The 27,123-nt window shown below is 39.5% G+C and overlaps 1 protein-coding gene across 2 annotated transcripts in view; it reads left to right on the top strand.

The window, feature by feature from the left end:
• Window positions 1-27,123, top strand: part of LOC132098006 (netrin-G2-like) — a 63,737-nt gene that overhangs the window by 8,670 nt on the left and 27,944 nt on the right. For both annotated transcript variants that reach the window (XM_059504081.1, XM_059504080.1), the window contains exon 3: window positions 6,951-7,594. In XM_059504081.1, coding sequence (XP_059360064.1) covers window positions 6,951-7,594 — 644 coding nt within the window. The remainder of the gene's footprint in view (window positions 1-6,950; window positions 7,595-27,123) is intronic.

Here is a 27,123-nt window from a genome sequence, read left to right as displayed (position 1 = left end):
TAAATATGCGGGCAGGACTATTAAAAAATATATATATCAACATATATCAAACATGCAGAAAAAAAGAACTGTGAAGCTGTGAAAGATTTCTGAATTATGCAGATTTTTTTTTCTGCCCAATTTTGCAGACTTTAATTTGTTTTAGGGTACATTTAGGTACAAGCACAACAGGTTTGTTTTAATTTAACAAGGCATATAAAGCATATATTTGATATAGTGAGTCTGGCACTCTGTTAAGCCTGTTGAACTGTTTACAATCAGTGTTCTTTTTTTTTTTCACATTGAAAGCGAGTTAATTGATCCACATAAGCCCTCTAGATTTGGCAACTTCTCTTTCTTTGGAGAAGCTTTCCGGCTCATTAAAGATTTAGAGGAAATTTCAGTCACTCAGCGCCCACAGGAGATGCCGTTGCATTTTTACTCAGCGCTTTGCTTTTTTTCTTTCCTTCTCTTGCATGATGTTAGCTACCACTGGAAGCTCTGGTTGTATGTAGCGTTAGCTAATGAGGGAGAGAGAGAGAGTATAAAGGATGGGGAGCTAAGCAGAAAGATGACCCGTTGCTGCATACAGCACACATCTGAACATAGACTGAGATTCAAAGCCTCCATTGTGTATCATCCTCCAGTTCTCACACATACTATTTGAATGAAATCACTCTCTTTAGTTGTACAGCCATATGTGGAATAATCCTATTGGCCCGTTTTAGCAACACATTAACAGCCAGGACTAAATATAGCAGGTAGAGTAACTGCACACTCTCGCAATGCACCATGGGAAAACCAAAGCAATTGGTCTAGAGTTTTTCTTTAACCGCGTTTGGAAAACATCACTCCTACAGTTAGACAATTAAATGTCTGTTTGTCACAGAAATATCCTTGTAGCTGCTTAGTTTTTGCCATGTCTCATGAATTTTCCATGAATCCAAAGCGCATCCTCCCCCATCTTGTACTCCCAAAGGGGGTCAAGTTTGTCCCCATGTGTCCACAATACAATAATCCTCCATCTGCCTGTTTTCATGCCGCCTCAGGTCTTGGGGATTCTTCTAATCTTCATGTAGTAATTTGCATTCCTCATATTGCATTCTTTAGTTGTTTCAAAAACAGCATGCTCATTCTTGTATTGTTTACACAATAAATCCCTGTCCTTTTTGGCTGCATCAGAAAAAATATTATTACTTTGGATTAAATATATCTCTCTTATATAGAGCAGTAATCACAACGAAAAGACTCTTTGTGGCATGGACTAAAGTATGGTTCATTTGGTTGGTGTGAATGCAGTTTTCCTGAAAGCAGTTTTAAAGGTGGTTCACGTAAGTACTGGCAGTACTGTGTGTTATAAAAGCATTCTGACTTGCATAAGCAAACCATTATTGATCAGGTATAATTCATAGCTCTGCACATGCTCAGTCACACTTATCGACTGTAATGCATTTCTCAAAGTTGGCTGTCTCTGAATAAATTGCCTTCTGCAAGCAGCTCGTTTTCACTTTCAATGTGTTCCGCAGAAGACAGATGACAGAAGTGCCGTTGCGAGCGTGTATTTTTGATGGTTAATCCATAGGGACAAATTCTTCAAACACAGTCAAACTGGCATATGACATTTTTTATGTTGTGGATAATAATAAATAATGAGTACTAAACAGAAAAAGTCCTTAAGTTTTAATTTCACAAATCTGGTCATTTTGTTCACATCTTGCTAGGGCTGCACAATTAATAGAATTTCTAATTGCGATTACAATTATAGATGCCACTATTACGTAGTCGTTCAAAGCGTCATTTAATCGTTCAAAGTCCACTTATGTTATTCTGCATGCTTACGATATGTTTTTTTTCTTTCTACATGTTATCTTAAGGGTTTTCCCATTATTTTAATTTGAGTTTTAGCATAACATTATATTCATATTTTTACTCTTTTATAATTTAAAGAAGAAACCAATCCGACATATAGTTGACAATTGAGGCTTAATACTCTAGAAAAGCACAAAGTTTCAGTTTGTTTATTTTCTTATAAAAGTACGGCATGCATTTGCATCAAACAATGGTATAAACATCATTCGATGGAATTCAATTCAATTCAGTTTCAAGAGAATATCATACTCATATCATAATCATACTCGTGCAGCCCTACATCTTGCAATTCTTTTTTTCTTTCTTTCAGAATTGCACACAACTGCAAGTTATAAAATTGCAATTGTGAATTTTCATCTCATATTTCTGACCTTTTTAAAAATTGCAAGTTTATTTCTCACAATTTTGAGTTATAAAATAGTAATTTAAATAGAATAGTCATCCTCAGAATTGCGATTAATATACTCACAATTTGGACTTTTTTTCAGAATTGATCATTCGCAGGAAATTTGATTGGCAGGCGTTCTGACCTATCATAACGCAGAATCTGCCATCTTTGTCTGACAAACAAACCAGACAAGAGAGTAGATTAACCACGGTGGACTTGCAAAATGTTGTTTATTGATGCCCTTCCACAGTTGAAAACAAAATACCTCTGAATCTGATGTTCATTCACGTTTATTTAATTCTATTAGCTATTAACTGGTAAAGAGGAAGAGATGATTGCTTCACGTGCCGCTTAAACTGAGGCACTACAGTGGTCTGTCGCAACACATTAAAGAGCCACAAAACAGTATTAATTATCTGGATTTCTTAAAAAATGACAAAAAGTAAAAGCTGAAGTAAAAAGTAACCTGCTCTGTCTTGTCTGTCGGTGCGTTGTTATTTTTGTCTTTGCCCCGCAGTATATTTTTGTGGCGTGAGAGTGTCATGGCTTAACGGACATTGCAACAGTAAAAAAGGGGAGCGGGTCTTTGCAAAGGGTCAATTGCAAGCTTATATTTCTTAATTGCAATTACAAATTTACATCTTGAAATGCTGATTTTTTCCGCCCTCAGAATTGTGAGTTATAAACTCACAGCGAGTTAACATTTCATAATTTAGACTTTTGTCTCAGTTTAAAACTGACAAAATTAAAATTCTGAAAAAGTCTGAATTCTGATAACTTAAAATGGTGAGAAAAAAGTTGCAATTATCTTTTTTATTTTTTTATTTTTTTTTAAAGAAATAAACTTCCATAATGTTAAATAATAAATTCTGCCTGTTGTGCCCCTATCCTCGCCCTCTATTTTACTCTTTTTATATGCATATGCAGATGTTTAGGGGTCTTTGTGCTGTCCAGGATAAGCATGGAGTTGGGTACTGGAAAGGGGGTTCACTGAGTTTCGGCCTGGAACGGTCTGTCTGGACCCAGATATGTGACAGAGACACATCTCTATGTTCATGACTCTTCCCATGGGCCCATGCATGCCTGAGTGTCTCAGAAACTGAGAATATTCTGGCAGGACTGAAATCAAACTCTCATTCAGCGATCAAACCAAGCATAAAAACAGTCTGAAAACACATCTGAAATACATTTGAAAAACCCTCCAAATCCATTAAACTTCAGAAACATTACTAAGTTTACTAAAAAGGCTAAAAATGGTTTGATAATATATTTGCATATTAAAGCCCTGTTCTGGCACTCTCTGGGACAGTTGAAACTTTCTGGCTGGTATAATTAGGCGACTGTATCCCTGTTCAACACCAGCTGTTATATGACTGGATGTCCAGAGGGATCTGCCTTCATTGTAATTAACTCACGCCGCAGAAAGAAAGAGGGCCACCTCTCCAGGTACAAGACTTGTGGTCGGTCCAGTGTCCATTAGTATAGTACCTGCTATTCACAGCTTGTTAACTGTGGTCAGAACATTTCATAATACCAGAGTGACTGGACTTATGAAACATTGTAACATTTTCTATTCGAGACCCTTTTTTTTTTTTTTTTTTTACAAAATCTCCTGATTCATCTAGTTTATTTTAAGAACACACATCCATCTTTCTTTCTCGGTCAGCCCCTATAAACAGATCCTCAGTGCAATGTGGATTCTCCTAGGCAAGGTTGAACCAAATATTAAACATGCAATACAAACAGACTTACAGTATATACAGACAGGGCAGGAATTCCCATTGAAAGGTGAGTGATGCTAATGACGAAGGTCACACTCAGCGGAAGTCAAAGGCTAATGTTGTCAGCTTCTATGACAGTTGTAGCATCTGCATTAGCAACAGTCAGGCTACTCTAAATAGTTTGCTGTAGTTCCTACAGGGGTCGGTGAAGTCAGATTATCCACCGGGAAATATCCTAGTAGTGACAGGAATCACAGCGTCCTGAAAAAACTTCACTGCTGTTCCAGGATGCTGGTTCTTGTGCTTCATAGGCTGCGTTTACACTTGGCATTAACATGCAACCTGTACTCGGATGTTGCCCACATACACATTGAAAAGATAAATGTAAACTCGCTTCTGATCGGAATGTTATCCGATCAGCGTGTCCTGGTCCAGAGGTAGTCGAGGATGCATTGTGATTGGATCTCAGTGTAATGTAAATGCAAATCAGCCATCGTGTCTGCATTCGCGAACTGTCAGAAAGATAGACAGAGAACACCCGCGTGGAACGCTAATGAGACTCCTCTTTAATTTGTAAAATGTCCCGCAAAGGAAAATGCTTTTCTAAAGAAAACCAACCACTTCAGGATGACTTTGCAGCGGGCCATTCTATGCAGACTTATTTAAATATTGCACGGGAAAGACAGATCCGATCGGTTATCCACTTAGAAAAGTCAGTTGATGTTGTCAAGTGTAAACGCACTGTGTTCTGATTGACTGATAATCCGATCTGCTTGATCAGATCACGGTGATCACGTTAATGCAAGTGTAAATGCAGCCATAGTCTGTCCTAATTATTAACACTGTTATTTACAATGTAATTAAAGTTTATAGCAACCGATTTACAAATATATAAATAGTATTATACATTTAAATTTAGTCTTTTAGCAGATACTTTTTTCCAAAGCTACTTACAAATGATGACAATGGAAGCTATCAAAATCAGCAAAAGAGCAATGATACACAAGTGCTATAACAAGTCTCAGTTAGCTTAACGCAGTACACGTAGAAAGGGCTTTTAAATAATATAATAATTAAAAAGAAAGAAAACAGAATAGAAAAGGAATACAGCAAGCTAGTGTTAGAGGTCTTTTTTGCTTTTGTTAATTGTATAATAAATAAAAAGAAAACAAGTAGAATACAATGTATTATATGTATAATATAGAATGTATTTTAATGTCAAAATTAATTAAGTCATCACCAACACCACTGATATCAGAAGTTAAATAAATATTGTTTAATTGAATAAATAATAATAAAATATTAGTAAAATCCATTTACATATGATATTTACGAAAAATATTTTAATATCAAAAGTAATTTGGATACCACAAACAGCTTTGAAATCAAAAGTTGTTTAAATATTTAAATTGAATATTAATAATAAATGTATTATATAATATTATTTTATAAAATATTTATAATAAATATATCTAATATTTATCAAACACTTTGATATCAGTATAATTTATATCAAATGATTTTATTAAATATTATTCAAATAAATAAATATTATCTAACTGAATATGTAATGTTGAAGGTTGAAATAGGTCATAGCAAACAATTTTGATATAGGATATTTATGAATAAAAATACAAACAAAAATATTAATAGGTTATTATTCGTGAACTGAGCATACATTGAATCACCCCCACAAAAGTTACTGTAATCTGCATTAACTACTTTGTAACCTTTTTAAACCCCTGTATCCAGGAGCATTCTTGTCCTCTAAATCCATTCATATGTAATCACAATGTGTTCTTTTTCTTAATAAATTGTGTAATTGTTCTGATCTGATCACAGGAATGATTAGTCATTGTCTCAAGCTGTGAATTCTCCAGTGGCATTAGCCAAAACGACCACACATGTCTACCGGAGGAGGCCAAAGCATCGTATTGTCTGTTTACTGACCTTGGTTCCTGCTGCTAAGCAGTAGGTGATCGTTTCTCTGTTCTTTAGACGTGACGCCATTCCAGCGAGGATAGTTGAGGTGTAGCCTAAGAACCACCTGCCGCAGCAGTTACACTGGATTTGTAAGAAACGGAAAAAGACGGCAGGATTTAGTCAGAGGGCTGAGTTAGGCTAAGGTGCTCCCTGGTTACGGATCAAAGTGCTAAGGTACTCCAGATGGTTGGGACAGGTAGCTCAAATTATTTCTTAATGGAAGCTAATGGCTCATGAAGACACTTGACCTGGGAAACGTTCAAGTGTGCCGGTTATAACACAATAACTATCCCTGGACATTGAGCTGTCAATTTTAGAGGCTGCAGTGTGTGCTGAGACTTTTAACTCCTCAAATGTTTTGCAAAGGCTCAAACCCTGAAATTACAGTAGCGGCGGGAACTTTGGACAAGGTTCATCTATCTAGACACTAGATGGATAGATATAAAACATTAAAAATATATATTTTTCAAAATAAATGAGATATACATTTTTGAAGTGTTTTAAAATTTTAAATTTTACTGCAAATATCTTACAAATTGTACCTTTAATACAAAGGGGGGGGGGGGGTTAGTGATGGTTGTTCATGAGTCCCTTGTTTGTTCTGAATCTGCAGGACCTGGAGGATTTCTCTGAAGAACAGTGCCCAGTTTAACACAGTCCTTCAGAAAAATCCTCCAGGTCCTGAAGATTCTTCAGTTTTCCAGCAGAACCAAGGGTTCCCAAACTTTTGAAGGGGGTTATTTTAATAATTTCAGCTATTTTTTGTCTTGGGGACTGTATGTAAACATCTTTTATATAAAATATCTTACTCAGGACAATATTAAATAAAAAATAACATGCCTTTTGTATGATCTCTTATTTTGTTAAAATTATTCACATTTTCAGAGATTCTGAATGGGGTTCCCAAATTTTCCACTGTATGTTTCTTTTTTATTATTATATCATTATCCTTCCTTAATTTTTGTACCACTCTTTAATTGATCTGTTATCTTTCTTCCTTTTGTCTGTAGGAAAACCCATACCTGTGTAGTGATGAATGCGATGCCTCCACCAAAGAACTCGCCCATCCTCCAAAGCTGATGCAAGATCAAGAGCGGACCGGACTCATCACGTACTGGCAGACTGTAACATGGGGTCGTTATCCTGAGCCTCTTCTGGCTAACATATCTTTATCATGGAACAAAAGCCTGGAGTTAGCAGATGACATCCAGATAACCTTTGAGTATGGGCGGCCCACAAAAATGGTGCTGGACAAGTCCCTGAATTATGGACGAACCTGGCAGCCTTATCAGTACTATGCCGATGACTGCATGGATGCCTTTGGGTTGTTGCCAAAGACAATGCAGGATCTGTCTGCCACGAATGTGACTAGAGTCATATGTACCGAGCAATACTCTCGCTGGGTCGGTTCCAAGAATGAGAAGAATGTACGGTTCGAGGTCCGGGAACGTTTCGCCATATTTGCTGGGACAAAATTACAAAACATGGACAACTTGTACACACGCATGGAGAGCATGAAAGGTCTCCGAGACTTTTTCACCTTCACAAACCTGCGACTTCGGCTGCTGAGACCGGCCCTCGGAGGAACATACGTACAAAGAGACAACCTGTTGAAGTACTTTTACGCCATCTCCAATATCGAAATACCAGCAAGGTAATGATGCACAACACTGTGTTTGTGTTACTCATGGATAGCTTTTTCATGTTTAATCACTCATTTTTCAGGCTTTTCTGTCATTTTGAGAGAAATGTAGAAAAATTATATGGGAGAAAAGATGGAGAAACTGTTCAGAACACAGGAGAAAATCATATTTTAGGTGTTCAAGTTAGTTTAATTATAGATCAAAGCTGATCAGTTTTATTGTTTCTGACACTTTGTGGACATCATTTTGTCCAACGCATGTGTGCCAACTTGTAGACCAGACCTAAAGCATTCAGCTCTTCTAAACCGAAATCCCTGGAAGTGGAGAACGAGACCAACCTTCCAGGGTGGTCGTTTCACATAACCTTATGAAATATGAATGCATCAAACCTTCATCTTGGTAGGACTGATAAATTTGGATCTCATGAAGATACTCTGGAGTTGTAAGGCCTTGAAGATCTTCCATGCTGACTTGGCACTGAGACTTGGCAATGCTTTAGGTTTCATCAGATGTATTTTATTAACTGTTCTGATAAATATTGCATGCATGCTTGCATATCTTAATGCACATCAAAAAGGCATTGACTTTCGCCAATTTTAGTGCTGCTGGTCCTGGAATTTGTAGGTCAACTAATGCACGAATTAGAACTATGTAAAAAAGTTTAACCTGTTAAAGTTACAGCAATTAATACCAGATAGAGGATAAATTTTATCACCTTGGCTCATGAATGTTAATAGGTAACAATGTTCTACAAGTAGCCACAAAATGTAAGATGACTTGCATGTTTGTTCAGTAAGTTGATCACCAGCTCTCTCAAAAATAAAGGTGCTTCATGATGCCATAGAAGAACCTTTTTGTCTAAACAGTTCTATAAAGATCCTTTAACATCTCAAGAACCTTTCTGTTTCATAAAAGGTTCTTTGTGGTGAAAGAAGGTTCTTCAGATTATAAAAATGTAAGAAAGAGATGGTTCTTTAAAGAACCTTTGACTGAATGGTTCTTTGTGGATCCAGAAATGGTTCGTGTATGGCATCGCTGTGGAGAACTTTTTAAGAACCTTTATGTTTAAGAGTGAATGCTAGATGCTTCTATCAAGTTATGTGTCTGCAGTACTCTTTTTCTAAAACATAACAATTATTGCCCAAATAGTGGGAGGGCTATATAATGTTTTCTGTGTTCACAATACTGCGTTTCGTTGCCTTGTAACTTACATGTGCAGTGACAATAAAGTTGAATCTAATCTAATCTACAGTATAAATCTACACAAGTGCATATTTAAATATCAGAAAACTTCCAAGTTCAGCATAAAAAAGTGAGTCCTGCTGATCTGTCTTCATAAATGTCCATATAGAAGCATCTTGGCATTTTTCAAACTAGTTGTTCTATACGTTAAAGTGATCAGTTGGCATGCACAGCTAGGATAAAAATGTCCAGCAGTGAAGGGGGATCAATGCACAGCTCAAACCTCCGGTAATGCAAACCCTCAATCAATACTTATTCTGGTATGTCAGAGAGGAAATTGTTTTAACTGCGACAGGGAATGGGATGGGTTAAGTAGACAAATGGACAAGCAGAAAGCGGCCTATCAGAGCGCAGACTGATGTTCCAGTGTTTCACAATGAGAGGAGCGCTGGAGTGAAAATGTTAAGCTAATACCCAGCGGAAAATCATCCTGGGATATTTTATTCATTCCACAATATTGGGATGCGTTTCAGCAGCATTTGAATAATAAAAATGGCACAGCCTCCCTGATGGCCTGCCCTGTGAATACTCGTCTAAATAGAGTCTGCGGGGTTGGTGGGTGTTGGGCACGATAATCAGATCAGACTCCACGACCAGTGATGCTTCCTGCATCACGGCCCATTTCCTCCATCATTAAGCATGCGCTAATACTCAGTGCTAATAGCCTATAATATGATGGGCCAAGAATCCTTAATTGAGGAAGATGAAGTGTTACTTGTTTAAAGCAATTAAAGTACACTGTTAATTTCCCTATTTACCTCTTTATTTTGTAGCTTGTTTGCCAGGAGATGTTACGTGCACTCTGATAATGATGTTTGCCTTTTCATTCGAAGCGCCAGCGATACTACTAACTCATATTCCTGCAGAACGCATCTAAAAATAGCCTGACTGAACAATGAAAACATATTCCTCGGTTGTTTTTTTCCTGCTGCTTTGATGACATTTGTGAAAAATCTTCTCGATCAGCCACTGTGCTGCTAAAAAGTAATGTTTAGGAGGCATCGTGCTGTACGGCATGCCACGTGCCGGTGAACATAATGAGACACAGCCATCCTCCCTGTGAAGATTCTGTTTTTTTGGCGCAATGCTAATATGTGTAAAGATGAGGCTTGCGTTTTATCCTCAGTTTCTTCTCCCTGCTCCGGTTTGCTGCAATCTGACATGAGATGCAAGACAGTAGAAAGAGTTCACAAATAGGCGTCCCAGTAGATGGACCGGATTTGGAAACGGTAGGAGAGCGGGAGGGTGGGCTCTTGTTCCATCAGACAAATATCCCAAAGACATTGTGTGAACCTTAATTAAACCTGGTAAGGGAGGAAATAAATAAATAAAGACGATTCCCAGGGTTCATGTTAATTTATGCAAAGACTTGAGTTGATCGGATGCATCTCCTGTTCCCGTTCCCCCTTCCCTTTCCTACTGAATCCTCACATGAAACCCTTCCAATGTACTGAGACACTGCATATCAAAGAAGCCAGGGATGGCTGCTGAATTTAGCAAAAGGGATTTTGGAGAAATAACGCTGTTTTATTAATATACACAGAACCTGATAGGCCATTACTAAAGATCAAGGTCGAATGGAAATAAAACGGGTTGGTGTAAGCCTATCAGAACTCACATCTCAGAGATGTCCTTGGGCCTATGTTGGCAAAGACACAGAGGCTATGGAGGGAAGGGGAGATGCAGGAAGCTCCAGAGGTGCCACGAGGACAACATCAGGATCATTCTGTCTTTATCACTCGTGTGTGGGCAGAAACTCTATCATGAAAGGACCACCATGAAGAGGTGTTTTATAGAGAATCAAGAATCACTCAGAGATTGATTCACACCTACACTTGGATTGTGCCGTTGTGCTCTTGTATTAAATGTAACTGCTTGTGATTTCAATCATGTAATCAAGAGGCCTGAAAACACCAAGACATAGAACTATATATGTATAGAAAATAGTTGAAAAGTACATATCAGTCAAAAGTTTGAAGACACCTAATCAATCGTTCTGTTATTATTTCCAGTGCTGGGGAAGTTACTCTAAAACACTTAAGCTTTCCAACCTACTAACAAAAAATAGCATTTATGGTAGCAATACATACACACTGTGAACACATATACATGTATGGCAAATATATAATAATACACATTGTATTGTCAATGATGTATACAGCAAGCAGTGACTCAAAAGCAGTGAGTCCGTTATTTCTATCTTTTGCTGTAGTGTGTCAGTAGGAAATACCAGTTTACATTTCCAAACATTAATTGTGCCTTCAATTGTAATAATCCAGTGAGATTTTTGTTTGCATAAGGACATCAGAGATCTGATCATCATCAGTCTATCTGGAATGACATGAAGAAACAGAACAAACTGAGACAGACTCAATCCAGAACTGTGGCAACATCTCCAAGATGCTTCAAAAGACCTATCTGCAAAGCTATCTGAAAAACTATACACAAGAGCACCTAGGACAAAAGCTGCTTTAAACGCAAATGATAGTCACACCAATAGGAGTTAATTGATGAAGAAAATCTGTGCATGACATTATTTTTGACAGCATCCTCATTTTACAGCATTTTTACACAAGTACCTAAAACTTTTAACAGACTGCTTTATATGTCTCTTGAAGCACCTTGGAGACGTTGCTACAGTTCTTCTGGATTGAGTCTGTCTCAGTTTGTTCTGTTTGTTCATGTCATTCCAAACAGACTGCTTGATGATTATTACAATCAATGGCAAAATTTATGTTTGCAAATGTAAATTGCAATACTTCACAATATTACTCTTTTAATCAAATAAATGCCGCTTTGGTGAGATAAGAGACATTAAAAATAATTTAAATGGTAGTGTATCTTACTAAAAAACAGTATATGAATAGTATATGAAACTGTACACAAATGTGCATACTAGTATGTAGTATGCTAATCCAAACACAGCCATACAAGTGGCAACTTGCACTGACACTTTAGGGTTGATATGCAGTGCTCGTCTGTGTTGATATTTAGTAGTCAGGGTCCTGTGGCAGGGGTCTGATGAGTAAAGTAAAGCAGCAGTCAGCTTTGGCCTCATGATCATGGAGATTCGCTAGATGTGTCTGAGATCTGTGCAGGACCATTTATTCAGCCTGACCCTTATTGACCTCCTTCATCGGTCCCATTAGGAAAACGTCAGTCTGTCAGAAAGGTGTCCTCCAGAGGAAGGGAAATCTCTGGACATCAGATCTCGTCTCTTGATTCTCTATGCAATTTCTGTGCTCTTTGAGAGGCACCTGAATCTGGCCCTGAATCTAAGGCGTAAGACTGGCAGAGAGGGTGTGACAGACATTGTCAGGATTGTCAAAAGTGAACTTCGGCAATTTGGAACAGGACAGTTTGGGACAAATCAGACAACACCAGTCAGGTGCTGTCAGACTCATCTGTCTTTTCACTGAAACATTTGTTTCATTGAGGTTCGGAGGTCAAAATGTGCTGTGAGATACAGTAAAATAAAAAAAAACAGGACCAACACTGGATTGCCATACTATTCCTGTGCAGCGAGTTAGAGCTGGTTTGGAATTGATAATTGCACAGTACGATTTTTGTATGATGTACAGTAATTATTATGGTACAGAAATATACTATGATACTGAAATTTACATTACTTACATATTCCAAAGTTCTTACAAAAATGCCATGGTATTACTACTTCGAAAATGTTAATGTGGTGGTAGTTTGGTACAGTAATGTAATTGGGTGGTAATAAGTATGTTAGTGAAATTCATGTACCATGGTATGTTTCCATGAATACAATGGAACTCCTATGGTAAATGTTCAAACAAAGCTATTAAATCCAGGATGCATGTCCAAAAACATAGTACCTTGGTACCTTTTTGTAAGTGTCACTTACAAAATGTTACTGTGTTGTTAGTATGGTACAGTAATGTTATCAAGTGACAATACCATGGTCCTTTATATTTTAATAATCACTATAGTATATTCGAATAAATTATGTATGGATACATATAACAGAGTTACACAATGTAATTATAAAATAAATGTTAATGTAGTCAGTTACAGTTACTGAGAGAAAAAAAATGTATTATTAAATCACACCAACATCCAATGCTGGAAACTAGATATCAAAACAACATATGCTGACGTAAAGCTATGTTGGTATTTTCTGCAGGGAAATTTGCTTTGTTTTACATTTTTCTGATTTTAATAATTGTTTTAGGGTACTTTTTCATCATAAACCCTTAGATAATAACCTGTGGAGGAATTTCCCTCTGCTCCTTCATACAAAGCAATCCCATTATGTAAGAATTTTGGAATATCTCTGAACATATTCAGCTTTTATTAAACAGCTTTGAAAAACCCAACAGTTGATGCAAGGCTCACAACACTAGCAGAAGTGAATTAGCTGAGCAATTTGCATGGTCACAATCTGAATGAGAGCTCTTCCCTACGGAAACACCCCTACATCCCTTCATGGTGGTCAGAACCCATAAATCACAGAGAGCATCATGTCCATGTTATCGGCATAGCTTTATTTGATACATTACTTTGTTCAGCTGGGATCTGTCAATATTTAGAAGTGCTGACAGTTGCTTAGTGTCCACATACAGTGGGCTGTGCTGTGAATGACCTGACAGGCCATTGTATGCTGCCATCCCTGCTGAAAACAACAGCACATGTTTTGCATGCTGATATATATTCCCATCTAGCTGCTTAATATCAACTTCAATTGTCATCCTTAGTACATTTTGATAAAAGTTTATTTTTATTTTATTTCCTTTTTTTGCCACACAATGTAATATTCAGAACAGCCTGTAAAACAAATATATTATGAGATTAATAACGTCACAGTTATCTCAGATGTGCTCAAAAGGCTACATTTATTTGATCAAAACTACTGTAAAATGTGACAAATATAAAATATTTGTGTTCTATTTTAATGCATTTAAAAAAAATCTATGTATTCCTTCGACGGCAACGCTGAATTTTCAGCAGCCATTACATCAGTTTTCAGAGTCATGAACCTTGAAAAATCATTCTAATATGTTGACTTGAGGGGAAAAAAACTATTTCTTATCTTTTCATTCTTCTTGTTATTTATTAATTTTATTTTATTTGTGGAAACTATAATACTTTCCCCCCAGCGATCTTTGATAAATAGAAAGTTCAAAAGAACAGCATATATTTAGATTTAATGTTTTAAGTGTCTTAATTTAATGCTTCCATCCATCCATCCATCTTCTTCCGCTTATCCGGGGCCGGGTCGCGGGGGCAGCAGTCTAAGCAGAGAACCCCAGACTTCCCTCTCCCTAGACACTTCCTCCAGCTCTTCTGGGGGGACACCGAGGCGTTCCCAGGCCAGCCGGGAGACATAGTCTCTCCAGCGTGTCCTAGGTCTTCCCCGGGGTCTCCTCCCAGTGGGACGCGCCCGGAACACCTTCCCTGGAAGGCGTCCAGGAGGCATCCGGAACAGATGCCCGAGCCACCTCAGCTGACCCCTCTCGATGTGGAGGAGCAGCGGCTCTACTCTGAGCTCCTCCCGGGTGACTGAGCTTCTCACCCTATCTCTAAGGGATCGCCCAGCCACCCTGCGGAGAAAGCTCATTTCGGCCGCCTGTATCCGGGATCTTGTCCTTTCGGTCATGACCCAAAGCTCATGACCATAGGTGAGAGTAGGAACGTAGATTGACCGGTAAATCGAGAGCTTCGCCTTGCGGCTCAGCTCTTTCTTCACCACGACAGACCGGTACATCGACCGCATTACTGCAGAAGCTGCACCGATCCGTCTGTCAATCTCCCGTTCCATCCTTCCCTCACTCGTGAACAAGACCCCAAGATACTTAAACTCCTCCACTTGAGGCAGGAACTCTCCACCAACCTGAAGTGGGCAAGCCACCCTTTTCCGACTGAGGACCATGGCCTCGGATTTGGAGGTGCTGATTCTCATCCCAGCCGCTTCACACTCGGCTGCAAACCGTCCCAGTGCATGCTGAAGGTCCTGGCTTGATGAAGCCAACACGACAACATCATCCGCAAAGAGCAGAGACGAAATCGTGTTGTCACCAAACCTGACCCCCTCCGGCCCCTGGCTGCGCCTAGAAATTCTGTCCATAAAAATCATGAACAGAACCGGCGACAAAGGGCAGCCCTGCCGGAGTCCAACACGTACCGGGAACAAGTCTGACTTACTGCTGGCAATACGAACCAAGCTCCTGCTCTGGTCGTACAGGGACCGGATAGCCCTTAGCAAAGGGCCCCGGACCCCATACTCCCGGAGCACCCTCCACAGGCCGCCGCGAGGGACACAGTCGAATGCCTTCTCCAAATCCACAAAGCACATGTGGACTGGTTGGGCAAACTCCCATTAACCCTCCAGCACCCCGTAGAGGGTATAGAGCTGGTCCAGTGCTCCACGGCCTGGACGAAAACCACACTGTTCCTCCTGAATCCGAGGTTCTACTATCGGCCGGATTCTCCTCTCCAGTACCCTGGCATAGACTTTCCCAGGGAGGCTGAGAAGTGTGATCCCCCTGTAGTTGGAACACACCCTCCGGTCCCCCTTCTTAAAAAGAGGGACCACCACCCCGGTCTGCCATCCCAGAGGCACCGTCCCCGACTGCCACGCGATGCTGCAGAGGTGTGTCAGCCAAGACAGCCCCACAACATCCAGAGACTTGAGGTACTCAGGGCGGATCTCATCCACCCCCGGTGCCTTGCCACCGAGGAGTTTCTTGACTACCTCGGTGACTTCAGCTTGGGTGATGGACGAGTCCACATCTGAGCCCTCAGCCTCTGCTTCCTCAATGGAAGACGTGACAGCGGGATTGAGGAGATCCTCGAAGTATTCCTTCCACCGTCCAACGACATCCCCAGTTGAGGTCAACAGCTCCCCACCTCTACTGTAAACAGCATTGGTAGGGCACTGCTTCCCTCTCCTGAGGCGCCGGACGGTTTGCCAGAATCTCTTCGAGGCCGACCGATAGTCCTTCTCCATGGCCTCACCGAACTCCTCCCAGGCCCGAGTTTTTGCCTCCACAACCACCCGGGCTGCAGTCCGCTTGGCCTGCCGGTACCTATCAGCTGCCTCAGGAGTCCCACAAGCCAACCAGGCCCAATAGGACTCCTTCTTCAGCTTGACGGCATCCCTTACTTCCGGTGTCCACCACCGGGTTCGGGGATTGCCGCCTCGACAGGCACCGGAGACCTTACGGCCACAGCTCCGAGCGGCCGCTTCGACAATGGAGGTGGAGAACATGGTCCACTCGGACTCAATATCTCCAGCCTCCCTCGGGATCCGGTCGAAGCTCTGCCGGAGGTGGGAGTTGAAGATCTCTCTGACAGGAGGCTCTGCCAAACGTTCCCAGCAGACCCTCACAGTACGTTTGGGTCTGCCGAGTCTGTCCAGCTTCCTCCCCCGCCATCGGATCCAACTCACCACCAGGTGGTGATCAGTTGACAGCTCCGCCCCTCTCTTCACCCGAGTGTCCAAGACATACGGCCGGAGGTCGGATGAAACGACCACAAAGTCGATCATCGACCTACGGCCTAGGGTGTCATGGTGCCACGTGTACTGATGGACACCCTTATGCTTGAACATGGTGTTCGTTATGGACAAGCTGTAACTAGCACAGAAGTCCAATAACTGAACACCACTCGGGTTCAGATCAGGGGGGCCGTTCCTCCCAATCACGCCCCTCCAGGTGTCACTGTCGTTGCCCACGTGGGCGTTGAAATCCCCCAGTAAAACGACGGAGTCCCCAGTCGGAGCACTTTCCAGCACCCCTCCCAGAGACTCCAAGAAGGCCGGGTACTCTGCACTGCCGTTCGGCCCGTAGGCACAAACGACAGTGAGAGACCTATCCCCGACCCGAAGGCGCAGGGAAGCGACCCTCTCGTTCACCGGGGTAAACTCCAACACATGGCAGCTGAGCTGGGGGGCTATAAGCAGACCCACACCAGCCCGCCGCCTCTCACCATGGGCAACTCCAGAGTGGTGAAGAGTCCATCCTCTCTCGAGGAGTGTGGTTCCAGAGCCCAAGCTGTGCGTAGAGGTGATCCCGACTATCGCTAGTCGGAACCTCTCAACCTCACGCACAATCTCGGGCTCCTTTCCCGCCAGTGAGGTGACATTCCACGTCCCTAGAGCTAGTTTCCGTGTCCAGGGATCGGGCTGTCGAGGCCCCCGCCTTCGACTGCTGCCCGATTCTCTAAGCACCGGCCCCTTACAGTCCCTCCTGTAGGTGGTGAGCCCACGGGAAGGCGGCCCCACGTCGCTCCTTCGGGCTGAGCCCGGCCGGACCCCGTGGGGGGAGGCCCGGCCACCAGGCGCTCGCATACGAGCCCCAACCCCGGGCCTGGCTCCAGGGTGGGGCCCCGGCTGCGCCATACCGGGCGACGTCACGGTCCTTTTATGTGATCTTTTCATAAGGGGTTTGTGAACCGCTCTTAGTCTGACCCGTCGCCTAGGACCTGTTTGCCTTGGGAGACCCTACCAGGGGCATATTGCCCCGGACAACATAGCTCCTAGGGTCATTCGGGTACTCAAACCCCTCCACCACGTTAAGGTGGCAGTTCAAGGAGGAGCATTAATTTAATGCTTCCTTGAATTAAAGTATTAATTCAATTTTAATATGTAAAATTAACGTTTTTGCGTTACATTCACGTTGACTAAATCATATGCCATTTCATTCAACCAGAGTAAACTGGACTAAACTGAATGAATATGACAATACAAAATATGAACTAAATTATGCCAAAAAGATAAAAAAAAATTATGACTAAAACAACAATAAAGCAAGCTGTAAAAATGAACACAGCTTGAAGGTCTCTGAGGGCAGTCATGTAAGTAGATTTGGGGGCAACAGATCCATGTCAACAGATCAATGAAGGCTCTTTCAAAGCCGCTCGGACACATCTGAAGAGTTAAGCACTGAGTTTCCTTTGGACAGGGCCTTGAGCGAGCTCTATACTTCAGCGTGTGCTGCGTTTCATCTCAACCTGTAGTGCTGCATTTTAGTGGTTTAATCTCACATTCTCTTTTTTCATCTTGTTTAGTGTGCATCTCTTGCCATACTGAGCCAGTCCGCCCCACAGCTGAAAAACAAAAGTTTTTCAAGTTTTCTGTAAGTTTTGAGGCATAGAGAGTATTAATACTTTTTAAAATGCAGCCTGTGGGTTCCTTCTCTAAAATTACATGTAATGAATTTGAATAATAGTTTTTTTTATTTTTTTATACAGCTTGAGTGTTTTGGGTGGATTGCTAGAATATTGGTATGCAGTTACTAATATGTTCTGATATGTAGCTAGGAGGTTACCAGGGTGAATGCTAGGGTGTTTTTCAGCTTATTTTATCATTTGCCAGGCAAAAAAAAATGTATACAGCACTCCTCAAGCTGTATGGAGTCCGCTGTAAGAGTGTAAAAATGTACACTGTAGCAATAGCATTAATATATACACACACACACATGTACATATAAGTATTTACCTTAGTTTGTGGAAAATGTACATGTGGAAAATTTTACACATGGATTTCTTTCTCTACTTTCTTTATTTGAATTTTTTTGTGTTTGTCAATTTATTATAAAACAATTTTAGTACCTTTAGCACTTCAGTAAGTTGGTATATTAACATTATACATTGTGAATTTTCTTTATTTCAACAGTAAATTTAAGTTCAGTCCACAAAACATAAAATGATGCTAAAATATTTTTATAGTAAATTTCTTGCAACCATATAGCTGCCATATTTGACTGTAAATTTTACAGATTTATTTACACTGTACAGTTATATACAAGTTTAATACTTAACGTTAGGGGTTTGCTGAAACCCTTAAACTCTAAAATCTTTTAAAAATCTTTCTAAAATTTTTCGTTAGGATTGCTAAAATATTGTGTAATGTTTCATAGAAAAATTTCAGAAGCTGACTATTTATGTCTTCACTTCCATTTAGACATCATTGGTGTATTTGACCATGATTTCCACCACACTGCGTTGCGTGGGCACATGTGTGATCTGCAATTTTTGCTTTTGTCTGCAGTTGCTTTCATGTGATGTAATACTTGCCCTAGTTTTATGTGAAGATAATGCTGGCGATACGTCGGTACAGTTAGAAGCAGTGAGGAGAATGTATTATAAATGCTTGCGTCTAGCAGAGCTACTCTTACAGTATTCCCACAGGAGCTCTTTGAGTTTGCTTCTAAAAATCCGAACACCATCAGCGCTGACCATCAAAGATGAGTCCTTGGCCTGAGTTACTCTTCTGCTAAGGTTACATTAGCGAAGCGGCCAGGGGCGCAAACTCAGGCTTGCTTCCTCACTGCTGTAACATATGCGAAGATATATTATTAAACACACCGAGTAAGAGCGAAAGAAGAAATACTGTGGGTTACTGGCAGTGCAGAAATTCAGATGGCATGGTCTCCAAAGCCCCTGAGGTCTTTCAGTCTTTGTTAGTGGCACTCATGATCAGTCAAGTATCAAAACCCAATTAATCTTTGAAACATAAAAACAGATGTACAGAAAAAGCAGTTTAAAAAATATTGATGACACCAAATTACTCTTAAAACTGAAGTGTATAATTCTTTCTCCTGTGCCAGTGACTTTACAGAACGTTGAGCTCTCTATTGTCATCTGTGATTAGAACATAAAATTGCAAGTTGCTTACAGAGTTTATGTTTAAGTGCATTCTGCTGTTTGAGCATCCAAAACAGCTCGACAGAAAGGCTGAAACACCTGAATGAGTTTGGGGCACGGCTATTGGTTGTCCAAACAATGGAGTGTTCAGGAAACCTGTTTCAAAAACATCATTTTATGAATATCTGCAACCATGATCAATAAAACTGTACACAAATCTCAACAGACTTCTCTCTGTGACATATGGACTTCTAAAACAATTTAGTCCAATCATTTAGTAATCTAGTCAATGGTTGAAGAATACAACCAAACACTGCCCTACAAACCCACATTTTCCATTTCATTGTAACTTATATTGAAATTACCACAAGGTGAAGTGCATCAAGCCGCAATCTGTAATGAGCCTAATGTACATTAAAAGGTTGCACTGAACATAATTGCCATAATTTGATAACTTTCTGTTCATTGATGCTACACTAAACATTTTTTTTCTTTCATAGTATTTTTTTTTACATTTTCCAATACAAATATCTCAACATTCTTGAATCAAACACTTGAGAAGCAAAATGATGTAAGACATTAAAACATCATGCTTTCTGGAAAAATATAACAAAATTAAGTGAGTTGAACCACAAAATAACGAACAAAATAAAAAGTTGCCAATGCGGGGAAATGAAAATAAACGAGGTACTCCTATTTTTCTAATCCCACTGGCAGATTGTTTGCTTGTAAGCTTAAACCTTTTTCAGAAAATGAAACATAATATCTTGTGTCATTTTTCTTGTCAAACAAATGTATCTTCATTTAATTATTACATTGCAAAACAAGACAAAAAGACTAAAAAAGTAAATCATTTTTGCAGTGTAGTACTGCAGAAATTACTCACTTTGTCTTTAATCAAAGACATTATAGAGATTTCTACAATCCCAGGTGGTAAGAGGTTTGAAATTTAATAGTGCAAAGTGCAATTTCATAGCCAAGACAAGACTTGTGAAAGGAAAATACAATATGGTGATGCATTTTGCATCAAAGCTAGAAGAAAGCTTTGAGATAAATGTGATATTGAAGTTTTTTTCACCCAAACCTATTGACATCTTCTCCATCTGACAATCAAAAGGAACCTTCAAAGCCAGAGCCATACCCAACCGGAGGAATCAACCAACATACTTTTTCAACCTAGTTTGTGGCCGAATACTTGTCTGTTTACATATGCATTGATCTAGCTAACCCATCCACCAGAGTCTGTTTTCATCTATCTCAGCCCACAGAAGTGGGTATTATATGACTAATGATGCACTCTCGTGGCTGTGTATGATTGAATTAACCCATGCCTTTTACCCTGAGCCCAGCCATCATTTTTTTATGATGGATGAAAATCAAAAAACCCCCACCCCACACGACGAGAATCAGAATACATCTAATACAATTAACTAATATCAGAGCAAGAACAAAACTAGACTCTTCGTTTTTGTCTGCTGTAATTTGCCCATAAAAACCCTTAACATTTACTGCACAAGAAAAAAAACTCCAATTAGCAATGTCAGTCCATTAAAATAACGATTAACATTATTAGCATGATATTAGCATTAGCATGATATTAGCATTTAGATTGCAAAAAGAAACAATGAATAAGCATGCACTTGTTTTACAATTACATTTTTGTAAATTATCTCTACTCATCTTAAAACACACAAAACACACTCTATATTTCTAAAACTACATCTATAATACACGATTTACTTAACTTGTGTAAAGTTGTTTTTGTCAGTGAAGGCTCAGACAGTTTTTAGTAACCACAAAGAACTGAAAACATAGCTATAAAGATGAAACATTAATGGCATATGAAAAACCAGCATTAAACATATAGAAATACTTTGACAGCCATAACTGTAATGAATTCATGTTTACTTTGATGAAATACTTCTCACAGGACGTTCAAAACAATGTCACAATCAGCTTTTCTAATTATGTTGTATATCTTGTTAGGCTCCGAGCACGAACATGACATGAAAGTGCACTGCCTCTTTGACGAATAGTTCATAGTGTAAGGCTCAGGTATTTACCTCGTTAAGACAAGAGATGAAACAGCATCTTCAAACGACAGACTGTTGTGTCTATAAAGGGGGAAAATATAAAACATAAAGAATGACTCATGCTCTGTAACCTCACATTCAGAGCTGTTTTTTTTAAACGTTTTAATTTACTTTCAAGTGCTGCACTTCAGTGACTGATTATATCAGGGAGAGCAGGTGGAAATAAAGTTATATTTCATGGAGCAAACAGTAAAAATTTGCACATGCATATTTTTGGGGAAACAGACTAAAGCAAAAATAATTTTACTAGAAAAGGAAACTTTACAAAAAAGGGAAAATGCTACAGTGGAAACCTTATAAGTTAAACAAATGAAGCCAGAAATGAAATTACATTTATCAGCTTTGAAAATATAATGGGAACATTGAATACTATATAATTTATTGAGAAAATACACTCACCTAAAGGATTATTAGGAACACCTGTTCAATTTCTCATTAATGCATTTTTTCTAATCAACCAATCACATGGGAGTTGCTTCAATGCATTTAGGGCTGTGGTCCTGGTCAAGACAATCTCCTGAACTACAAACTGAATGTCAGAATGGGAAAGAAAGGTGATTTAAGCAATTTTGAGCGTGGCATGGTTGTTGGTGCCAGACGGGCCAGTCTGAGTATTTCACAATCTGCTCAGTTACTGGGATTTTCACGCACAACCATTTCTAGGGTTTACAAAGAATGGTGTGAAAAGGGAAAAACATCAGCCTATATTACTGCAATTCTACAGTTATTATCTACAGTATAAGATGCTACATTTACAAAAGCATTCTAAAAGGAAATCAGGGAGGCAGATAGCACAAGCAAAGGGAAAGAGGGAACAACAGAAAACTGTCCTCCTCCGGATTTTCATTCGCAAGAGGACCTTTGAAATTCTATTAAGGTCGTTCGGCCTCCCTGAAAGCAAGCACCGCAGGCGTAAATATCTCCTCTGCCCAGATCCCTACCCTAGGGGCGTGGAATAAAAGGGGGTGTCCCAGGAAGGCAAACAGAATTTTTCATCAGAACGCCATCGCTCATCAAAATTTCATCCGGCCATTCTGTATGGGGACTGTGTCTAGTGCAACGCCATCACAGCAGGACATTCCTGTTCAGTCGACTGGGCCAATCCCTCCTGCACTAAAACATATTGTTCATTAAATGCTCCTCTCTGCCCACACATAACATCATAAACACCATGACACAGTAGTGACTGCCTGCGGAAGAGCGATTTCTGATGACTTCACACATCTATACTCAAAAGATGATTCTAAAAGTTCTAAAATCCAGAGCTGAAATGCAGACTTTGCAGTGCATCCACCTTGTGAGAACCCAACTTATGTGTTTTTAAGTACAACAACATATGAGACAGGGCTGTAGTTATTAACGTCTTCGCTAATCTGTCTATTTTGTTCTTTAATTAGCAGATATTTTCATGATCTGATGCTCTCCCCGATTTCCTAGATACAATGTGTGAACTAAAGTTTATCACTTTGTAGCAAAAATAGTTACAAATATTATAAAATACATACAATATCATATTTTTAAATGGTTATTAGTATTAATAATACGTTTTACTAAGTCAAATATATCATATTAAAAAAGTATTACTTAAAAAAGTATCTACTAAGTATTACTACTATTATTCAAATAAAAATATCATGACTTGCATGTAGGATTTCAAGTTTCAACTATTTTTTAAAACATAAATTTGATGAATTGTTTTTTTTTATCTTAATAGTTTATTTAATAATGACAGAGGGTTGCTATTGCTTGCTGTCAGGATGCAAAATGGTCATAAAAAAAAAAAAAAAAAAAAAAAAATATATATATATATATATATATATATATATATATATATATATATATATATATATATATATATATATATATATACATGTACATACTTGAAAATAAATGTTTGTTTTTTTCTTTTCAAATAATATTTTAATACATAATTTTACAAATATAAAGTGTCACTTCCAATGGATAATTTCCATGCAAACACTCCAGACTAAGCGATAATGAAACTTAGTGTTAATTACATTCATCATTTTATATAAAATATAATGTCATGTAAATCATATTAATTGCAAATTATACACTCATTTGCTGCTTAGCCATTTTGCTTGTTTAACTATCGGTTCATCTACATGCATATACAACATAATGAAAGGAATGATCACAGAGAACCAGTTTGATTTACGTTGTAAAGATAAGTGTGTGCCCATCTCACTGTATTCAGCATCATGCCGATGCCTAGAGGATACAGCTCTGTGGACAGTTACACAGCAGGCGATGGAGTCACATTCTGGCAATAATTGGCCCCATCGCGATGTTTCCGTGGGGGGGGGGAAATTAATTATGAAGGGACCTCCCTTATTCTTTCTGTCCTTCAACTTTTTGATGTGCACAGGCAATGCCAAGACCATTCTCTGTCGTTTGTGCGCACGTCTCCTTTCCTCAACGTTAATCCGGGTCTTCCACGTGAGAGGCGGCTACGGCAGCAGCATTGCTTTTGGCTTCCGCCCTTTTGTCTGGGAGTGCAGAAGAAGCCCTTTTCTGCATCCTGTGTGAATAATTTACAGGATCTGCCGGTGCCAAAGCTTTCAAGGTCATCTGCGATTCAGTAGCTGTGGTACAGGAAGGGCCTTTCGTCTCATGGGGAGCGCTCTCTCTCCCATGTATCTCCAACCTTTTAACTGCAAATCCTCCTTGAGGAGCATGGGGAACGGTGCTGTAGAGGCAAGGTCTCTTGTCTGCCACCACCCTTCAGCACTGCTTTTGTATGGATAGTTCTCTCAGGAATTGGGGAGGAAACAGCGGGGCATTTTTCATTAGCCGCTCCCCTGGCACAGGCTAGTAAAGAATAGACCACATTCAGAAACTAACTCCCCGCGACTGCCTTTTAACACACAGATCCGCTATTGTGCAGCTGACCTTTTTTTAGCTGCTATACTTCAAAAATGCGGGAAGGGGCTGGAGCGCTGATAATAAGGAATATGAAAACAGGTTTCTAGTGAGGCGAGGAAGTTCTGTGAGAGCCGCGGCACCAGAGGAGTCTGCATCAGGCATCGTTTGCCGAGGTCAAAGCTTTCAGGGTCCTGTGGAGGGATTAGGACAAGGAAAAGAAAAGAGCATTTGAAGCCAATTACCCACATCGGTCTTACTGAGCGGTTCTTATAAATCAATATCTGCTGCCTGAACACTGTGTAAACTGAATTGAATCTTATTTTCGGAGAGCTGTCATGTTCAATTTGTACCTCTCATCCTTAATGGATGAAGCTAAAACATTTATAATACAAGGTGTATGAGGCCCAAGACATCAAGCTTGTTAACAAAGCGGGTCATTTTCTCAACCAGGCCAACAAGTTCCTGGGCCACACAGCCCATTTGGAAACGTTCACACATTACCGTTCGCTAATGGCCACTCATTCTCTACATTCTGTTCCTCAATCCTCCTCAAAATGGAGGTAATAAGTCAGTCGGGTACTGGTGATAATGACCAATGTAAGGCGGCCCGAGGTGACTCTCCGGGCACCGATTGTCCTCGTCTTTCCTCCATCCTTTTTTGTTTGCGTAAGTGCCTCATGATGAGCTTGGCAGTGCTTCTGTGCAAATGAGAATAAATAGTCAGGGTGTCTCGTGAGAGAAGACTCTGGGAAAAATAAATCAAGTTCCCATTAACAGCAGCTTCCAGCTGCTTCAGAGCAACGGACTCCAGCGGCAGCCTTTTATCTGTCTATCTGTGTTTGTTTAGTGCCACTGCTATTTATTCATCTGAGCGCCGCGCTCCTGTTATTTGCACCAGACTTTGGCACTTTTAAACAAATCTTGAAAGAAATCTAGCTGCCGCATCCCATAAAGGCATAAATGCTCATAATGATATTCTATAAACGTTCATCAACGATGCCGCGGGGAGAATTACGTCACATTCGTCTTTGGTTGAGCAGATTTATCCAAAAGCTCATTACCTAAGCAATGGCAGGTTTAAAAACAGTTTTTGTTACTTGCTTCAAAAGGAGGGCAAAGCTCAAGGCAGAGAATTACACTTGGTAGAAAATTCAGTCCATGTGTATTACATTTTTTACAGATTTTGCCGCTTATTATTTAAACTACAACACCCAATTTAATGTGTTAAATAATGTGATCAATTAAAAAACTACTTTTGATTTGACAGTTTCTTAAAATCACAGTGCTTATTGTGTTAGCCAAAATAGTGACAGTGGTGGAGAATGTGTACATAAACATACATTTACCTATATAAAAGCCAGAATTGATTTAGATTATAACTTTGTAATGATATTAATCAGTAAACATTTAGGAAACCTCTTCAGAAACAGTCACTAAGTGGCTCAATCAACGTACAGCAGTTTCATGGGGTGAGGATAAACCAGCTGCAGGTTAAAGCTATAAAGTGTAGGTGGATGTGTCCCCTTCTGTAGAAACACAATCAACAAAGATTGTCATCCGAAGCCAAAGTCCATTCAAATGCTCTTCAAATTGCTTGAGGTCATGTTATCTATACACTGTTCATACCTCATTAAAACACCCCAGGCAAATGATTTGTTATTGCTGTTATTTATAAAGATGATCACAAGCCAGCATTCACTTCAGGCTGATAATTAAGCCCCTCAAGAGCAGACATATATGCATGATTTGTTTTTTTTATCAGCATGACAGCCAACCTGAATAATAAATAATAAACACAGTTATCTAATGCAGCAAAATGCTGTTGCAATGCCAACCGGAAAAGCTTTAAGTTGTTAAGAGACAGATAAAGGAGGAAGAGCCTTCTTCACCAGTATAAGGGATTTGATTGGTGAATTTATTTTCACCAGATTCATCCAGGAGCAGGATGTAAATGTGGATATGGCCACAATTTTAAAAATAAATATGTTACCTTTAATATTTAAATGCTTAAGTAAATTTTAAATAAGAACGTAAAAAAAAAACTAAAATAAATAAATAAATTATAAATAGCATTGTGGGTTTTTTCTAAATAATAATAATAATAATAATAAATTATATATATATATATATATATATATAATATTTTATCCCCCCAAAATGAAGGTTATATACATTTTTAAATGTTAAAGGAAATTTTAAACATAATTTTAATAAACACAAATTCATTCATTAATTAATTCATGAATGGAGTAGTGGGTGTGGGTCATTTTTCAAATAGTTTTTAAATCAAATTCTTTAGCTAATTTAAATAAATAAAAAATTTAAATAAAATGTTGAAATTGTCTTGTTTACACACACATTGTGCCTGTGACCAGAGGATGGCTAAATTGTCCACAGCCTAATGCATGCAACTTGTAGCTCATTTTTGAGCTCAAGCTTTGAGAAGAATCCACAACAGTTCGATCTCTACTTTTTAGCGCCTCTGTTTTGCAGGAGCATTAAGGGCCATATGTTTATCACACACTCCTGATTCTCCAGTCACAGATGGCCAGATAGGGGTTTGATCCTATCCCAACAGCAGAGCCTGGCAGCAAGCGTGCCCATGAGATCTGTTCCTGTCCCAAGCAGTGGGGTCCCAGCCCTGCGGTGTCTGGATATAGCTGCCCTGGATTCACACAGATTCTGTGAGTGCAGGGCAGAGAAAC

Source organism: Carassius carassius, chromosome 21 (genome assembly GCF_963082965.1).
Source record: "Carassius carassius chromosome 21, fCarCar2.1, whole genome shotgun sequence".
NCBI classification, from domain to species: domain Eukaryota; kingdom Metazoa; phylum Chordata; class Actinopteri; order Cypriniformes; family Cyprinidae; genus Carassius; species Carassius carassius.
Note: the sequence above shows the minus strand (reverse complement) of the source record. Positions and strands in the feature narration are given on the sequence as shown.